General features: G+C 40.7%; 2 protein-coding genes across 2 annotated transcripts in view; one reads left to right on the forward strand and one right to left on the reverse strand.

Moving 5' to 3' along the window:
• lrp3 (low density lipoprotein receptor-related protein 3) overlaps window positions 1-12,657 on the forward strand; it is a 32,561-nt gene extending 19,904 nt beyond the window's left edge. Inside the window, exons 7-8 of the mRNA XM_052090902.1 lie at window positions 6,393-6,525; window positions 9,296-12,657. Coding sequence (XP_051946862.1) covers window positions 6,393-6,525; window positions 9,296-10,189 — 1,027 coding nt within the window. The 3' untranslated portion in view covers window positions 10,190-12,657. The remainder of the gene's footprint in view (window positions 1-6,392; window positions 6,526-9,295) is intronic.
• Window positions 12,658-13,159: 502 nt separating this feature from the next.
• Window positions 13,160-18,665, reverse strand: part of LOC127618495 (asc-type amino acid transporter 1-like) — a 37,018-nt gene continuing 31,512 nt past the window's right edge. Inside the window, exons 9-11 of the mRNA XM_052090989.1 lie at window positions 18,463-18,612; window positions 16,608-16,785; window positions 13,160-14,657 (exon numbers count right to left, since the gene is read on the reverse strand). Of these exons, the coding sequence (XP_051946949.1) occupies window positions 14,551-14,657; window positions 16,608-16,785; window positions 18,463-18,612 (435 nt within the window). The 3' untranslated portion in view covers window positions 13,160-14,550. The remainder of the gene's footprint in view (window positions 14,658-16,607; window positions 16,786-18,462; window positions 18,613-18,665) is intronic.

Here is an 18,665-nt window from a genome sequence, read left to right on the forward strand (position 1 = left end):
TATTTTTTCTATGTGAGAATTGGAAATATTTGTATCCAATGGAACTGTCATGGACTGGCAAATTTCCAGTTGCAACACTTTGTTAAAGTTCTCAACCCCCTTGGTTTTTGTTTCAGGAGACAAAACTACCACCAAATTTGACCTTCTCTTTTAAAAAGTTAACAATTTTAAATACTTTTGGTCCTACTAATAGACAGACTTTTGGTGTTACAGCCATTTTACTCAGAAACTATGTGATTCATAGTTGCATCAATGTGAACAATAATTTACAGGTAACAGCAGTGTGTTTGACCCTGCAGAGAACCATAACAGTATGTTCCATATACATTCCACCTAATTTTACTGTAACACACAAGGACCTGAATGACCTAGTAGTGCAACTTCCTTCTCCATATATACTCATGGGAGACTTTAATAGGCACAACACTCTATGGGGAAAAACCCATTGTGACACCAAGGGAAAGAGGATAGAAGAATTCCTAGAAAATCACGCCTTAGGTCTTCTAAATGATGGATTCAGCACTTACCTACACCCAGGACACGGAGCATACTCTGCAATTGACCTAACAATTTGCGAACCTGAATTACTTTTAGACCTTTCATGGAAAGTATGGTATGACTTATGTTATAGTGACCACTTTCCATTAATATTAACCCTAAAAGGAAGAGAAGAAGCTCTAAGAATACCAAGATGGCTGTTTAAAAAATTACCTGGTATCATTTTCAAATGCTTTGTAATTAAAGGTTTAATGAAGCCTCTGAAGATGATCCAGATGTTATTAAACACTTCACCAGCACACAAGGCCAATGAGAATTGGTAATTGGAAGAGGGCAAGAGGGACACAACATCTTGTTCCCTCCATCAGGGAACGGAGGTTACGACAGTAACCATGACGTTCCCCTTCTGTCCCTCAATCGACATTGTGTTGATGTAGTGACACTAGGGGTCCTTATGGAAAAACTCTGTCCTTATGGAGAGCTCTGCCCAAGGGAGACGCGGGTCTGCCGACAGGAAGACCTTACCGCGAAATATACATCACAGGGATTACCAGAGTAATCGGCACCTGTGGAGCACCTTAGTATAGTTAAAAGGCACATCCCAGTGCAATGACCAGGCATATTAGACACCGTAGTGGGGCTGGCTGCGAACTCCTCTGCCAAGTTTGCGAACCATAAGGCTAGGGAGGAAGGACATCCAGGGTCCACAACTTCGTGAACTCGACTGGGGTTAAAGGCGCACATTTTCACCTCCGGGGAGGGGAAAGGCGCTATACGCAAGCGAAACACCTGGCCTGCTGTTCTGTATTACCGAATTGTACCCGTTCGTACCTGAAAGAACACAGGACGAAACCGGCTTAACACGGAGATTGTAAAATCTCGCAAAGGTATTGGGTGTTGCTCAGCTCGCTGCTCTGTAGATGTCTGCTAGAGAGGTGCCATTAGCCAGTGCCCATGAGGACGCCACACTCCTTGTAGAGTGTGCTCAAACACGCAAGGGGGCGGGCACGGCCTGGGTCTGGTAGGCCAATTAAATGGCATCCACGATCCAGTGGGCAAGCCTCTGTTTAGAGACAGTGTTCCCTTTCTGCTGTCCACCAAAGCAGACAAAGAGCTTCTCAGAGCCTCTAAAGCTCTGCGTGTGATCCAAGTAGGTGCACAAAGCACGCACCGGACACAGCAACAACAGGGCTATGTCTGCCTCCTCCTGAAGCAGCACTTGCAGGTTCACCACCTGATCCCTGAAGGGTATTGTGGGAACCTTGGGCACATAGCCCGGTTGGGGTCTCAGGATCATGTGAGAATCTGCCAGACCGAACTCCAGGCAAGAGTCGCTGACAGAGAATGCTTGCAGGTCCCCCACCCACTTGATGGAGGTGAGCTCAATCAGGAAGGCCATCTTTAAGGAGAGGGCTTTCAGCTTGACTGACTCTATCAGCTCAAATGAGGAGGACCACGGAGATATCCCATGAGGAAAAGAGGCATGGCCAGGAGGATTCAGCCTCCGGGCGCCTCTGAGGAACCTGATGATCAGGTCGTGTTTCCCTAGGGATATACCATCCACTGCGTCGTGGTGTGCGGCTATAGCGGCTACGTATACCTTCAAGGTGGATGGGGACAGCCTCCCCTCCAGCCTCTCCTGCAGGAATGAAAGCACTGACCCAACTGCGCATCTCTGGGGGTCTTCGGCTCGGGAAGAACACAAATTTGCGAACAAATGCCATTTGAGGGCATAAAGCTGCCTGGTAGAGGGAGCTCTGGCTTGAGTGATCGTGTCTACGACTGCTTGTGGTAGGCCCCTTAGATCTTCCGCACCCCTCCAAGGGCCAGACGTGGAGGTTCCAGAGGTCTGGGCACGGATGCCAGATTGTACTCCATCCCTGAGAAAGAAGGTCCTTCCTCAGAGGAATCTGTCTGGGAGGGGCTGTCATGAGGAGCGTGATGTATGGGAACCAAGTCTGGGTGGGCCAACATGGGGCCACGAGGGTGACTTGTTCCTCGTCCTCCTTGACTTTCCACAGGGTCTGTGCAAGATGGCTCACTGGGGGGAATGCGTATTTGCGCAGCCCCGGGGCCAGCTACATACCTGCGCGTCTGTCCCGAGGGGGGCTCCCGTCAGGGAATACCAGGTAGTGGGAGGAAGCAAACAGGTCTATGTGTGCTTTGTGGAATTGACTCCAAATCAGCTGGACCACAGGTTGGAGGAGTCTCCACTCTCCGCTGAGTATTGCCTGCTGCAACGGCCTGCAGCGAACTCAGCTGCTGCTGACTCAAGAGGAGGAGATGCCGGGCGAGTCACAACATGCGACGAGAGCATACACCGCCTTGGCGATTTATATATGCTACTGTTGCTGTGTTGTCGAACCGGACCAACACATGCTTGCCCTCGATCAAATGCAATAGCCTCCGCAGGGTGAGCAGTACAGCCAACAACTCTAGGCAGTTGATGTGCCAACCCAGTCGCAGTCCTAACCAGGAAACTGCGGCTGTGTGCCCGTTGCGCACAGCGTCGCAGACCAGTTTGGAGGTGTCTGTGATGACCATAACACATCTGGACACTTGCTGTATGGGAACTCCTGCCTGTAGAAATGCAAGGTCTGTCCAAGGGCTGAATAAGTGGCAGCAGATCGGCGTGATATCCACGCGATGTGTGCTGCGGCACCTCGGGACTCGAGTCTGAAGCCAGTGCTGAAGCGGTCTCATATGCATTAACCCGTGCGGCGTGTCTGCCGCTGAGGAAGCCATACGCTCCAGGAGCTTCTGAAAGTGTTTCAGTGGAATCGCTGTCCTCCACCTGAATGACTTAAGGCAGTTCAGCACTGACTGCACGTGCTCACTTGTGAGGCGCTATCATTGAGGCCGAGTCAAACTCAGAGAAAAGAGATGTTCTGAACCGGGGAGAGCATACTCTTTTCCCACTTGACCACCAATGCTTGAGCACCAAATCCCTGTGCGTGCACAGCAACTCTCGAGAGTATGCTAGAATCAGCCAGTCGTCGAGGTAGTTGAGTATGTGGGACAGTGACAGTGTATAATATTTTAATGAAAAACTTAAACAAAAGACACAAATGCACACATGACGAACATGCCCGTAAACGCTCTCTCTCTCCCGCACCATTATCCGCAGTCTGCCTTTATCCCTCTCGGAGGCTTGATTAGCCTGATAAGGGACCGGGTGTGTATAATTACCACCTGGCCCCGCCCTCTGCCCTGCCACAGCCCGGTTCAGATCTTGCAGGTCCAAGATTGGCCGCAACCCACCGCCTTTCTTTGGCACGATGAAGTAAGTGCTGAAGAAATCTTTCCCAATCTTGGCTGGAGGGTCAGGCTCTATCGCGCCCTTGCGAAGAAGGGTCGTGATCTCCACATGCAGGGTGGCGGCGTACTCACCCTGCACCAAAGTGAAGCGGGGCACTAAGGCGTGTAGGCCATGTTCGTTGGGCCCTGGCTGCGGGTGCTCTGTGTTTGGGTACAAATAGTCAAACAAAAATATTTACCTACCAGCTCTGTAGGTAAATATGGGTCGTCCGTCTCAGGGGTGCTTAGGAGCCTTCTGGGTCCTCGTGACGGCCCTGGAGATGGGGGGCATCAACTTCCTGCGGGGGGCTCTACGCTGGGGCAGAGGACTGAGCTCGGTGCTTTCACCACCACAGGGGGATGCCCTCGGTGAGCAGACGGGGTGTGGGATCGTGGACGGTTCCAGTCCAACCCGATGCTCGTGGTAGCCCGGGCAATCATGTCAGTCAGCTCTGCGTCAGCCTCAGACTGGGCAGCCCTGTCGAGTCATCGGCTTCAGACATCGCCAGTGCCCTCACCGATGGAGCGATATAAGACTCCTGCTCGCAGACCCCAAAGGGACGTCATGCTGGCAGTTTAAAGGGAATCCCCTCTTCTAAGTATTGATATGTGAAATATTATTTTCTGTGTGTTTTGTGAAGTTATAAGTGAAAACACTACATACAATAAACACCTGTTTACATGTAACATGTAAGCCAAATACATTTACTTAGCTATTACTCGCTATTTTTTTCTTAGTAAAACAAATAGGCTGGTTGTATTCTACTCTTTGAGAGCTTTCCAATGACATATTACACATGGCTATTTGATCAGTTTGATGTTTTTAACGATTACAATAATATGTGCTGTGCAACATTTTTCATAAATTATCAAAACGGAACACTTCTGATTTGTATGCAAATTTCAAAGCTTGGTCAAGACTGTAGTTAATATTTTGATTGTAATTGTTTTCTTGTGGGCCCAATCTGAGCTGAAAGGGTTAACATCTTTTGTGTTCCACAGAAGAAAGAAAGTCATATGGGTTTGGAACAAAATGATGATTGCAGAATTTAAATTTTTGGGTGAACTATCCCATTAATAAAATCTTAAAGTCGTGGAAACTTAAATAGTGAATATAATTTCTGAACATGTTCTGTTCTTAAAAAAAAAAACATTTTAGATATTAAAACCAAAGATTTTGCCCTTGTTTAGAGAACAACGTTTTTGTGCAAAACAGTGATGTTCAATGTGTGAGCAAATTGTTCTTTTGGGTAAATTATTTTCAATGGATCAGTCAAAACATTTCACAAATCGGTCTGAATGATTCATTAGTAGATTAGCAGATATATGGGTTTGAATTTAAATTATTTCTAAAAATCCCCATCCTCTCATCAATAGCGACTGGAAAGGTCACGGAACAGTCATGGAAATTCACTGTTCATACAGGAAAATGGCTCAGAATAAAAGTATAAAGATCCCTGCATCCTCTATTTTCTGCCAATGTATATTTTGCTCACAATATATAATTTATAATTTAAGACCTTCAAAATGTCTTTTGTTTGTATTGCCCTTTGTCTCTTCCTCCCTCACTCTCTTTGTCAGTCTTTGTCTTCCTGTTTATTCCTTTGCTGATTTATATTCTTATTTTGTGCTGAATGTATTCACACCGTAGTCCTAATCATTTTGCCTCCTACACAAACACATATAATCAGTGGTGACTAACTGCTTTAGTTTTGAACCAGTTGCAATATTATTGCAAGCTAGAAGCCCAAGTTGATGCCAAAGAGAGCTTGTGGAGGAGAGGTCCACACTCTGCTGTATGATATACTCACACTTGTTTCACTTTAAACATAATTGGGTCCTGCAGTAAAGGCTCATATGCTGCTCTGGGGGGTCATGCACAGCTTTTATAATATTAGCCTTGTAATAGCACAGCAGAATCCCAAAAACTTGCACTTTGTCAAACTGTCAAACTAGTACTGTGTTAAGGAACACCTCCTGGTAATTCTCAAGAGATGCACTGCCTGAATGTTATGGAGCATAGTAGCATTCCTTTTAGGCTATTTTTACACAGTTGTTTTGATTGTTTGGTCTGAACCAGAGTTCGATTCCAAGCCCTCCTCGTGCCTCTGCAGGTCTCTTCTCACACTATATTATGTGGCTCTGAACCATGGTACATTTGCCTCATCAGTGTGTGTATGTACCACACTGACAAATAGTAGCAGCTGTTTAATACTGTAACTAGGTAACGACTCAGAAGGAGAAGATGCCTTCCTCACTGATTTATTGATAGTGTAGTTCCTTTGCTTTTACTGAAACACCCACAAAACGACACTTTTCCTATGGGCGCATTGCAAGAAATGCAAAGAATATGAGTTACTTGCACTTTCAGTTGAGTTGAGCCACAATTAGGAATGCATTATAAAATAAAAGGTAAATGATACGTACCACAACCACCATTTCAAGTGGACTCGTTTCATGTAGAGTTTGGCTTGCACACCAACCAAAAAATCAAACACTAACTTCTTTTTTTTTTTCTTTTTAAAATGCAATAATCAGCATCTAAATATATTTTTTAAATAATCTTGATTTATATTCATCTTTTTCTGATTCATTAGAGCCTTTGAAACCCAGATGACCCGACTAGAGGCGGAGTTTGTTCAGAGAGAGGCTCCACCCTCTTACGGTCAACTTATAGCTCAAGGACTCATTCCTCCAGTTGATGACTTCCCTGTGTACAATCCCACACAGGTACGCAAAAACTTGAAAATAATTAGCATTTTTCTACTTTTTTGAGTGTTTTCTGGTATATTTTATTAAAAAATTCCCTTTAAAGAAATAGTTCACCCAAAATGATAATTCTCTCATCATGTACTTACCCTTATGCCGTCTCAAATGCATGTGACTTTCTTTCTTCTGCGTAACTCAAATTAAGATATTTTGATGGAGATATGATTCCCAGCTCCAGAACTGACATAAAGGCATGCAGCATATAGGTAATACATATGTTTAATTTGGCATGAGAAACAGACCAAAACTTTAACTCCTTTTTCACTATAAATCTTGACATTACAGTCTCCTAGATGCTCGATTACACTTACTCACACTTGATGCATATCTCCATTAATCTTGCGTGACTCCGCGAACACCTGTGAATGTTGTATTTTGTCTTTGCTATATGCAATGCGTAATTTTATTTCATTTAAACTTACTGATCTCAGTTCAGGAGACTCTGGACTGTCAGTAAAAGGTTAAACTATTGACGTACAGTCATGTAAAAAAACAAAATGGTGCCGATCACAGCAGAGTTTGTTTTTGGGAGAAACGGCAACAAAATTACATCTGGTAAGAAACCTAATTAAGTTTTTACATTGAAACATGTTTGAGTCAAGAGTCTCTAGTTTTATCCGATATGCCATTTTTTTTTTTATTTGAGCAACTTTGATGTGTACAATGGATAAATGTTTTCATTAGAAATCCTATATTTACTGTGCATTTTCACGTTTAGAAAAATTTTTGCTTTCAGAGGCTGTATATGGAGTCAGGATGAAAATAAGGTGCATTTCAAACTGTTCTGAGACCAGTGCAAACAGACAGCACACTGGAGGTTAAGTCATTCACTAATGGCACTTTTCCACTGCACGTTACGGTTCGACTCGCCTCAACACTACTCGTTTTACTTTTCTGAGCATTTCCACTGCAGTGTGTGCCGCTTCAACGTGGGTGGGATGATCATCATAGTTGCGCCACCTCTACTGCCATGACATCATTTTAAACACGACACAAACTGACCAAAACAATAACACAACTACTAGCTTTTAGCTACTAGCTCATTGTGATATATAAAGCATTTGTTGCATGGTGATTTTACACAAGTGTAACAGTTCAATTGGCCTGGTTGTTTTAGAAGCAAGCTTCCAGTAGCTGGTCAACTGAATAAAGTGAGTATAGAGTTAACGTAACAAAACGTACCATCCTCCATCATGGGTGAGTCCAGGGCACTCTCCCTCCCATTGTTCGCTGGTTTAGATAGCGTCCATTTGGTCGAACCACTTCCAATTTTCCTTGATGTTTCTGTAGTCACGTTTAAGCTTTTTTAACTTTTCCCTACACTGTTGGTAGGTCTGGTGGTAGCCGTTTGCAGCCAAAAGCTGATACACTTTGAAAGAGTTTTTCGTTTTGCTCATCGCTAACGAATGGACCGTCTGCACATCGTTTATTGACCACGGCGTGGTTTTGCACACAGCCATTTCGTTTTTCACAATTCAAAGTCGCGTGAACAAATGATACTGCTATCGCGGTTACTAACTTTAAAATTAGCGTGTTGCTGTCGCATGTCAGAAATCCAGTGACGATGGTAGTGATGATTCTCTCCACCCAATCATTGATCTGCAGGATTTTGATGACACATTTAGTATCAGCTCGGATCGCTTGGAACCTCGACCGAGGTGGTACTAAAAAGTATCAGGTACCAGGACCTATCCACAGTTGAAAACCCCAAAAAAGCGAGCAGAGTCGAGTTGTACTGTGCAGTGGAAAATCTCCATAAATAGGGAGCAAGGGAGCATCTTATAACTTTCATAAGAAGCCAAGTGCATTTAATCCAAATTACCTATCAAAAGATCAGTTTCAGGCTGCAGATGATGTTTGAACCACTCAACATGTTTGGCAGTTATTGGACGATGCTGGTTACATTACTTGTATCAGAATGAACTATGCTAATTTCTGATTGGTAAAATGCTTCAGTACTGGCCATCACTTGTTTGTTTGACAGTGCAAAGAGAGAACATTGAGATTTTGTTGCCAAAGTACAAAAAACATTGTAGAATAAGTCAAAAACATCCCAAATCACATTGTTCCAATTACAGCAGCTTTACAGAAAATCAGCTGTAATGTCTCAAATACATGAATAAACAACACTCCTAAAAACATAAATAACAAAAAAAAAAAAAACTGACTTTCTATAGCTTAGTATTATTTAAACTTTCACAAATTTCAAAGTCTCACTGTCCACAAATGGGACATACATTTTTTTGAAAAATCTCAGATTTTATTTTTGGCATGTTTATTAGGTGCTACTAGTTAAAAATCAAAAAGAGAAATGGAAAATGCACACAGCACAGATCTCAGAAGGTTAAAACATCTTTGTTTGTGTTCCACAAAAGAAAGGAAGCCATTCAAGTTTGAGATTGCATAAGGGTAAGTAAATGATGAGAGAAGTATAATTTTGGGTTAACTATTTCTTTTAACTGTGCACATATGCAAAACATCTTTTACATTTTATCAGGTCCCTGTGAATTGAACATATTGTATAATCTTGGTGTTGCTACAAGTTGAGCTACAGGATCTTACAAAGTCAGGCAGTTACAATGGCATGCACTGTATTAAGCTCGTGTTTCTGGAGTTTTTGTTTACTGGATTTTTATGTGGAAAGATGCTTTTCAATGTTTTGTCAACTGAAAGACCAACACAAATACAGTGCAGCAACCCATTAAAGAGACTTTTGGTCTTTTCCCCACAGCCTCGTTTTCCCTTCTCTCAGGCATCTGTTCTACAGAATCTCCGTTCAGCGATGTGGAGACAGATTCGCCGTCACTCGTCTCGTCGTTCCTCATCAAGACGCCGACTTGGAAGCCTCTGGAGCCGACTGTTCCATCTTGGCTCTCGGTCACGTGGTCAGATTCCTCTCCTCACACCTCCTGGCCATGCACACACAAACACACACACATTTTTGAGCCTCCACAGCTACAACACAGCGGATGGTGGCACAGAGGAGGGGCAGGAGGGTGTGGGGCAGACTCTGTCTCCCTGTTCCACTATGACGCTGGGCTTAGCCCTGCAGGCTCACAATGAGGCCCTCTGCTTTCCTGACAGAGAGTCGCCTCCCTCTCCTCTCTCTCCCCCCTCCCCCGCCTCACCCCACTCCACCTCTGACACCCTGGAGGATGAAGATGTTGAAGATAATGGTGATGATGATAGATGTTTAGAACTGTCTGGGACAAGAATGAGATCCAAACCCAGCACTCAAGACCCTTCCCCTAAACAAAAAGACATTGAGAGTCCACCTGGAACTCTTGATGGCCCTAAACACAGCACAAACAGGTCCAGAGCCTCCAGAAGGTTTGTGCAGGACCTGGCTGCAGAGCTCAGAGGAGTATCCCTCTTACATTACACCTCTGTGGGTATCTCGCCTCTTTCTTCTCCCGAGTCACCAACATCCTCCAGTGGTCAGTCTGACGAGCGGAGACGTCTTCCTATACCCAGACGACCACAAACAGATGCACACACAGACTCAAGTCCTGTAGAGGACACCAGGAAATCATCAGGAACAGAAGATATGCCCGGTGACTGTGTCAGGCTTTGCAGACTCAGAAGTAGAGAGGAAGAGGATGATGAGACTCTTTTAGTCCACTGAGAAGCATTTATAACTCTCCCTATTCTGAATATGTGCCAACAAACTAGGCCTTACCAGGTTAAGTGAATAGCATTCAGATTCATACAAGCATTTTAGGTCCAGAATATTTGATTCTTATGCTCTGTCATAGTAGAACATGTAGGAGTGGACCTCTGCTGAGATACATGTTTGTTGTCATACTTGAAAAGATAATCTCATAGTTTCGGCTCTAGCATTCAGTAATAAATGATTGGTAGAAATCAGCAAAAAACATTATGAATGTGGCTATAATGTTCATGTATTTGGTATTAGAACTGAGCATAAATACTTTTCCATGTGGAAATATATTATAACAGAGACTTTGTATCTCAGCCGCTAACATTCTGTTATGGATAGACTAGCAGAGCTCTCCTCTCACCTCCTCAACGCCTTTTAAGTGATTCACTGTGTCGCCTCTTGAGTGAAATACTGTTGAATTTTATTTGTATCAGAGCACCTTTCATAACCAGCCAGTGGTCTTCGAATGTATACTACAGTTTGCTACATACTCTGGTTGTGAATGTTGGTTGCATTCTGAACATTATCTGCATTATTGGATTTTAAGGCCTCATAAAATATAAAGGTTTTATACCCTATATAAACCCTAAAACCCCTCAAATATATACCCTAAAACGAATGCTGGAGCTGTTTCCTGAATCATGTTTTGGCAGTCTGGTTCCAAACTATTATATTATGGCAGGACCACCATAGACATAAATCAATGTTAAGGTTTTTCCCCATGCAAAAGACATTGAGTCTTAAGGGAAGTAGAACTCAGGGAATGTATGTTTATGAGAGAACCAGTTAAAGGAATATTCCTATGTTCAATTTGTAAAAATTGGAAGTTATAGTGAGGCATTACCGATGGAAGTGAATGGGGCCAAAAACCCTTACAATAATTCTTCTGTTAAAACTCATGCATTATTTGAGCTGTAAAGTTTTTGAAATCATAATTTTACAAGAGTTTAGAGTTTGTAGACATTATATTGTCATGGCAATGAGGTTGTAAATTTGGCTTTAACTTTACACAGAAAAGGTTAGTAAGTGATTTTATGACACATATTGTTTATGTCTTGTGTCTATACTTTTGAAACAGTGAGTATTTTAACGTTTACAGATTGGCCGTCATTCACTTCCATTGTAAGTGCCTCACTGGAACACAGATTTTTGTTTTTAAGAGAAGGAAGGGTACATCAAAATACATTTTTGTTTTAATCAATATTATGCCACAAATGCTGTTGAATGAGCTTAACTTGTATTGAACACGGATATTCCTTTAACTTAACTTCTGTAGATGTACTCAAGAGTTGTGAAGCTCTTGAGTATCAGGATTTTCTAAAATCACAGAATAGTGGAAAAATAACTAAATATCTTGTGTGTTTGAGCTTACGCCTGTGTCTTCATCAGCTGTAAAAGTTGATGTCTTTGTTTTTCATATCTGCTACATTGGTTATGTTTACAATATCATTCAAATTAATGTCCATGTTCTTGTTTGCCAGTAAGATTATGTGGCTCACTTTTCCATGAATTTATGTGTCTTCTGTATAATGAAAAATCCAATGTAATGTGCCACATATGTCCAACTTGCTGCTTTAGGACATTCTGTCCTGATACTGGCTTGCAAATGGCAACCAATACAACTAATAAGCTGAATGAACAGCCTGTTCTTTCATCTCATTGTCTGAGTGCCTATTATTTCACATGTCTCCATCTAACATGCACCGAATACAGGATCTCTTTTCTGATAGGTCCAAGAATGTGCCATTTCAGAAATGGACAGTTTGTAGATTTGCAGGAGGTATTTTAATACAATATGAGGGGTTTAGATTCAATGTGCCATTTGGAGAAATCATGCACTTTCTTTCAATTGAAATGCCTGATGATAAACATACAGCAAATAATTAATTACTTACAGCATCTGATCCGTTCATATGTTACTAGTATGGAAGTGAGATATTTTCTCGTGTATTTTAATATCTTCCCTGCTGAAAAGACCAGCTTAACCAGCATTAATTTCCCATGCTGTTCTAGACTGGCTTATGCTGGTCTATCTGGTGGTCTTTCTTGTTGGAACACAACAAATGCTGGTGACCATGTATAATATTGTTTTTCAGCAGGATTGGTGAGTCAATTATGTTCTATTCAATCAGACTTTCCTGCAGTGCCCCTCCCTCTTGCAGTTTCTGTGTCTTTCTGTGTGAATGAAGCACTTTACAGCTTGATGCCTATTTTCATTTTGAAACCTATTTGTCTCAGATCCTAACAGGGTCAAACTTCTAGTCTCGAGTCATGATGGTTTCTTATAAATACTTGTTTTTAAATAGTCATGTATTTCAGCTGGTTGAATGTCTCACTTTTCAAAAAGATTATCCAGCAAGTGATATTCCTTTTTTGGAAGCAGTGTAGGTTTCAAGCTTCATACTTTATCAAAGAGATCTGGAATTGATGGCCTCGACAGACTCGCACTGCATCTGACATTTTAAAATCACCATTTATGTTTTGAGGGATTAAAATAAAATGAAAACATCAACATATACCGCCATAATGAAGTGAGATCTTTGGGGTTATTCAGCCAGCAGCTTGAAGCCTTAACATAATTCTCATTTGTCATTTAATGCAATCTATGGTTGCCTTTAAAATATTATGAAAAAAATAATAATAATTATATAACATTTTTCCAAACTGATTGTATATTTGTGGTAATGGTCATGAAAGGTTGTGATGTTTGATATGTTTTTGAAGGAGTTGGATAATCCTTTGTTTCCTTGTAACTGCATTAAACACACATTACTTTATTAGACACAGACTAACTTGTTGTCTGGGGGAAGTATAGTCATTCATAAACATCTTCTACAGTACCCACAAACAATGCCCTGGATAGCTAGAGAAGGTCATTTTTACTCATACACACAATTTTTTGAAACTTTTTTTTCATAATTAAATTTAATGTGGTAATATTGTTAATGACAAACACCTTTAACATTTTTACAAAACACAATTATATCAGAATACATGTCTATAGTGCATACATTATGGAACACATGTATACATAATACATATGACTTCAGGAATGCGATCTCACAATTAATCCCTGATGTATTTGAAACTTGAAGCTATATTTACAATAAAATTTCACTGTACTGTGCATTATGACAAAGTGCCTTGCTGCTATGGGCAGCGAGGCATGAACACTTCTAGACTAACAGACATGTTAACGGAATTATTCCTCATATCACTGAGATGCACTGATCTGGACCAAGGCACAGGGAAAGCACTGAAGTGCTTACACAATATGAGCACATGTTTAAACAGATGTGTCCAGAAGAGGGCACTCAAGTGACATTTACAGTAAGTACAAAAGATTCTAATCTCAACTGTCAAATCTATTGGACAGAGAACCAGTTTGGTTGTCAGTTTAAAAATGAAGAGACATACATTATTGCTTGTGCGTAGCTCAAAGCTTTACCCATACCCATTAAAAAAAAAAAGGCATCCCAGTCAAAGAGACAAATGTCTTGGTTACCAAAAGACATTAGTGGGCATATACAACAGTTGAAAGTGTCTGCCTAATACAGTCTTTTGAAATTACAAGCACCTTCTATGTAGATAGTTGGCGATTGAAAAGAAAAATGAACTTGAAATTATAAGCATAAGGTGGCAGCAGTTTCTGGCAGTGCTTACAAGTGCTGGGGGAGAGCCTCTGTTAAACAATGGCAAAAGATTAGGGCAAAGGTGCAATTCCTCTGTCACTATTAGAGGTAAATACAGTATGAGAAAAAAATAAAGCTACTACTTTAGTTTGCATAGATTATTTTTGCATAGAGAGTTGAGCATAGCTATATATTATCACTTTTTTTTTCTTTGCTTGAGGGAATAAGTTATTATTAGGAGGACTAGGTCTAGTCCTATAGGTGAGAAAGTTAATGTTAAGAAAGAGGTACAAAGGCTCCATTAGCTTTCACATGTCCTCTTCGCTCATAAGGGAACTTCAATTAACTACTGTAATGTTTACTAGTGTTAAAGGTAGAGAGAAATCCTGCAAGGCACACAGGAATACACAAACAGTACTCAAAACGGAAAACAAAATCCACAGAAAACATAAAGAGGCATAGGAATTCCCCTTTGATAAGAGGAGAATGCATTCAATTACAAAGTGATGTCCAAAACAAATATATGCAAAGGGAGAGCAAATAAGAAATGTGATGTCTTTGCCATTAAATGAAAAACTTTTGTTTCTTCCGCAGTAATGGCTGAGACGCAAATGACCTTCTCTTCATGTACAGCATCAAACATGGAAAATCCTCAAAAACTATTCCAAACAGGAGTGCAGGCTCTGGTGATGCTCACAGCTCAGATTTGACTGTTTTCTCTTTAAGGGGCTGTATTTCTGAGAGGTCATCCTGAGGAAACACCACGTAGCACAACTTCTGCCCCAGATAGGTCACTCTCTCTGAAACATGCACATTTACACATGTCAGACAAAAATGGGGGATATTTAAAGAAACAGTTCAGCCCAAAATGTTATTTCTGCTGTCATGCACACACCGTGATGTCCTTTAAAATCCATATGACATTCTTTCGAGTGGAACACAAAAGGAGATATTCTGAAGACTGCACTGGCTGCTCTCTCCAATGCAATTACACAATTATAATGGATGGTGACTGAATAACAGCAATCTGTTTCTCACACAAAGCAATTGTGTGGCTTCAGAAGACTTGGAATGTAGCCCATAAGTTGAATGTACTACTTTTATGATGTGTTTATGGTGCATTTGCATCTTTTACGAGGCTTAAAAACTACAGTCAACAAATAATATATTGAATATATCCTTGTGCAACCCACGTACAGATGCGTATATGTTTTATTTTGGATTCGCTATCTGTAACATATTATTGAAATGAATTGAATTCGACTGGTCTCAGTTCAGAAGACTCTGGGCTGTCAGTAAAGGGTTTCATTTTCAATGTACGGAGTCATGTGACAACATGGCGCCGATCACAGCGGAGTTTGTCTTTGGGAGGAACACCAACAAAACTGGTAAGAAACCTAATTGTAACGAACCCCGCTCCTCTAGTTCACCCCGCTTCATCGAGCTCACACGCTCGCTCCCAATCACCCCCCTCTGGCTCTCACGCTCGCTCCCAATCACCAGAGTATTAGTTTCACCCGCACTCGTCCCAATCACTAGATTATTAGTTTCACCTGCACTGTTCGTTTTCCCCTATATACACGCTGCCCTTTCGTTTCAGACTTGTTGGTTATTGTTTAGTTTACCCCTTCGCTTTGCCAGCTCTAGTGTTCCCCTAGCTCCCCTGTCTATTCAACTCGCTTGTCTTATCGCTTTACTTATTCTGATTCCCCGGCTTCGACCTTACGCTTCCCTTGACCACTCTTCTGTAGATTTGCCCCTTTGCCATATTCTGATTCCCCGGCTTTGACCTATCGCTCCCCCTGACTACTCTTTTCTGGATTTGCCCTTTTGTACTTTTGCCTGCTCTTTAATAAAAGCAGTTTTCTTTTACATTGTGACTGTCTCTTCTTGTGCGGGTTACACTAATTAGGTTTTTACATTGAAACCTGTTTGAGTCAAATAATTAGTCAATAGTTTCATCTGATATGCCATTTTTTTAAATTTGAGTGATTTATCACGAAACGTCACGCTGCAGAACACAATTTGTTTCCTTAGAAATCCTATATTTACTGTGCATTATCACATTGAGAATCAATGGGTTCATCCAAAAGCTGAAAAAATTATCTTTTAGAGGCTGTATATGGAGTTAGGATGAAAATAAGGTCAATTTCAAACTGTTCTGAGACCAGTGCAGACAGACAACACACTGGGGGTTAAGTCATTCACTAAATAGGGAGCAAGGGAGCATCCTGGAGCTCTCTATGCAGATAAGTGCATTCACTCCTAAAATCTGACCAAAAGTTCAGTTTCAGGCTGCAGATGAGGTTTGGACCAGTTTGGCAGACATGGGACAATGGTAATCAGTACTTATTTTATACTCAGTACTTAAGTACTTATCAGTACTTAATATTTTAACAAAGTTGACAATGCTAATTATGCAAATTTCTGATGTATTGTTTGTAACATCTCAAAAACATGAATAACCAACATTCCTGTAAAAAATACTAAACAATTTGATTCAGTATTATTTAATTTTTCACAACTTAGTCCTGCTGTTTGTATATGATGCCATCAATTGTTAAGAAAACTATTGTTTATTAGGTGCTCCTAGTTACAAATCAAAAAGGGAAATGTCATGCTGTGTCATATGGGTTTGGAACAACATGAGGGTGAGTAAATGGTGGCAAAATGTTTATTGTTTGGTTAACTATTTCTATTCTAAAGAGAAAACAAAACAATGCAAAACAATTTTGACTTTTCTCACTCACCCACAGCATTGTAAATCCAGTGTGGTTTGTTCTTCCAATGCACTCCAATGAAATAGATGGGGACTCCAGTGAGCATGATCACCAGCCCCATCCCACACACCACTGGCTCTGAGTACAGACTGAAGCCCAGTAACACTGCCCAGAACACCAGGTAGCTGCAAGGGACTATCAAGTTTACCTGCAGAAAGTTAGAGAATAAGAGAAAGAAGAGAAGAACAGACAACAGTGAATAAAACCAAAATCTGTTTTGGTATTCCATTCTGAACAAACAAGTAATACATTTTAGACCATTAGTTCTCAACAAATTTTGCTTCAGTGCTCAGATTTACATCAGCATAATCTCACATCAAGTTGCAACCTAAACTCTGTACCAAAACGTTTTATCATACAAAAGTAAAAAATCTTTAAGATCCAACATTGAAATGCATTATCACTATTATACAAGTTTATAATATATAATGAACAGCATAGGCCAACCATATGTAAAATTAATAACAAGACATAAGCTGAATAGGAATATTGACATTTTTGGTTTCTAAATGTCTCTTGAATTTTAAATAATTCACAGCACCAAATACAATGTAGTCGGCACAAATGTTTAGTTTTGTTCATGTTTTTTTTTTTTTTTTTAAGGATGAGGGAATGTCAAGCAACCTGTCCATGTTGGCATATGCTTAATTTGGCTAGCGTTGACAGATCAACAACAAAAGATGGGGGAGCGTTTTCTCCTCCCTTTTAAAAGTTGATAAGCCTATTTATTTCACAATCCTAACTATGCATGGTTATATAGTTAGATGTATCTTAATTAGGGTTGTCAATTGATTAAATGTTTTTATCTAATTAATTACATGATGTGCCTACTGATTAATTAAATTAATCGCATATCAGTAGTTGGGAAAGGCCACCAAATAAATGTAATTTATAATATACAGTATTACATTAATTATAAATATAATGTACAATTAAAAAATCTGACAATTCAAATAGATTACATTATATATATACAGACAAGTGAAGCATTTAGGCATTAAAAGTCCAAATATTGTTTGTTTTATATCTATATTATTGAACATAACCCTATTATTGACCTACAGCCCTCTGCTCTTGTGTAGTTGTGAACTATGAACTCGTGTGTCAGATGGATGCTTTTTAGAGCACCTCTTATTTGATTGCGTCACATCTCACTAGTTTTCAGCGCCTCTAGTCCTCCTAAGAGATCTGTTTTAAGGAACGTTGTGCCAAGTTAAACATAATTTGAAACTTTGAAAGTGCGAGATCCCAGCTCGGTCCAGCTGTATTTGAGCACATAGGCATGTCTGTGGAAAGGCCTTTGAACACCAGACATGAATTTTCCAGCAAGTTCTTGTTGTGATGAAGATTTTGAACAGAAACAATAGATTCCTAGAGAGCCATTTACACTGTGAGCAAACATTCGCTTGCTGACAAAGCAAGAGTTTTTTTTACGGTGAGTGTGTCGATTTTTTTTTTCCTCGCCCAGCGATGAAATACCCTGACCAATAAAATATGAGCTTCTGATTGCATGTCAGAAGCTGCCGCAGTTACCAAACCAGTGCAACTGGTGGCGCTAAAGTACATAAATCTGTTTTGACCACCGACAATAAACGCTGAAGTAAATTGAGGATGAAATCCTGAACCAATCCTGGATTTATGTATGGGTTGGGGTCATTGCATACATTTTTTTAACCGACAGCCTAAATTACATTTTTGCATTTAGCATTCTTGTTACCCTGGTGTCCCCTATAAGAACAATATGTGACCCACAAGTTGAGAACCACTGCTTTAAACCAATTCTGATAACTTAATTCACCTATATGAGGCAGAATCAGCTGAGTACCTTGATTGGTCTAAACATCTTGGGTTTTTTCCATCTGTAGTAAAGCAACCCAGCTATAGTGACTCCATATGAGAGGTAGTTTATAAATGACACATAGTTTATCAGGTTATGTGTGTCCCCGATACACAGGATCACTATGGTTGCAGTACACTATGGAGAGCAAGAGAGAAAGACACTGTGTTGTTAATCATGCAGACAAAAAG

This window comes from Xyrauchen texanus, chromosome 2, assembly GCF_025860055.1.
Source record: "Xyrauchen texanus isolate HMW12.3.18 chromosome 2, RBS_HiC_50CHRs, whole genome shotgun sequence".
Classification (NCBI taxonomy): Eukaryota; Metazoa; Chordata; class Actinopteri; order Cypriniformes; family Catostomidae; genus Xyrauchen; species Xyrauchen texanus.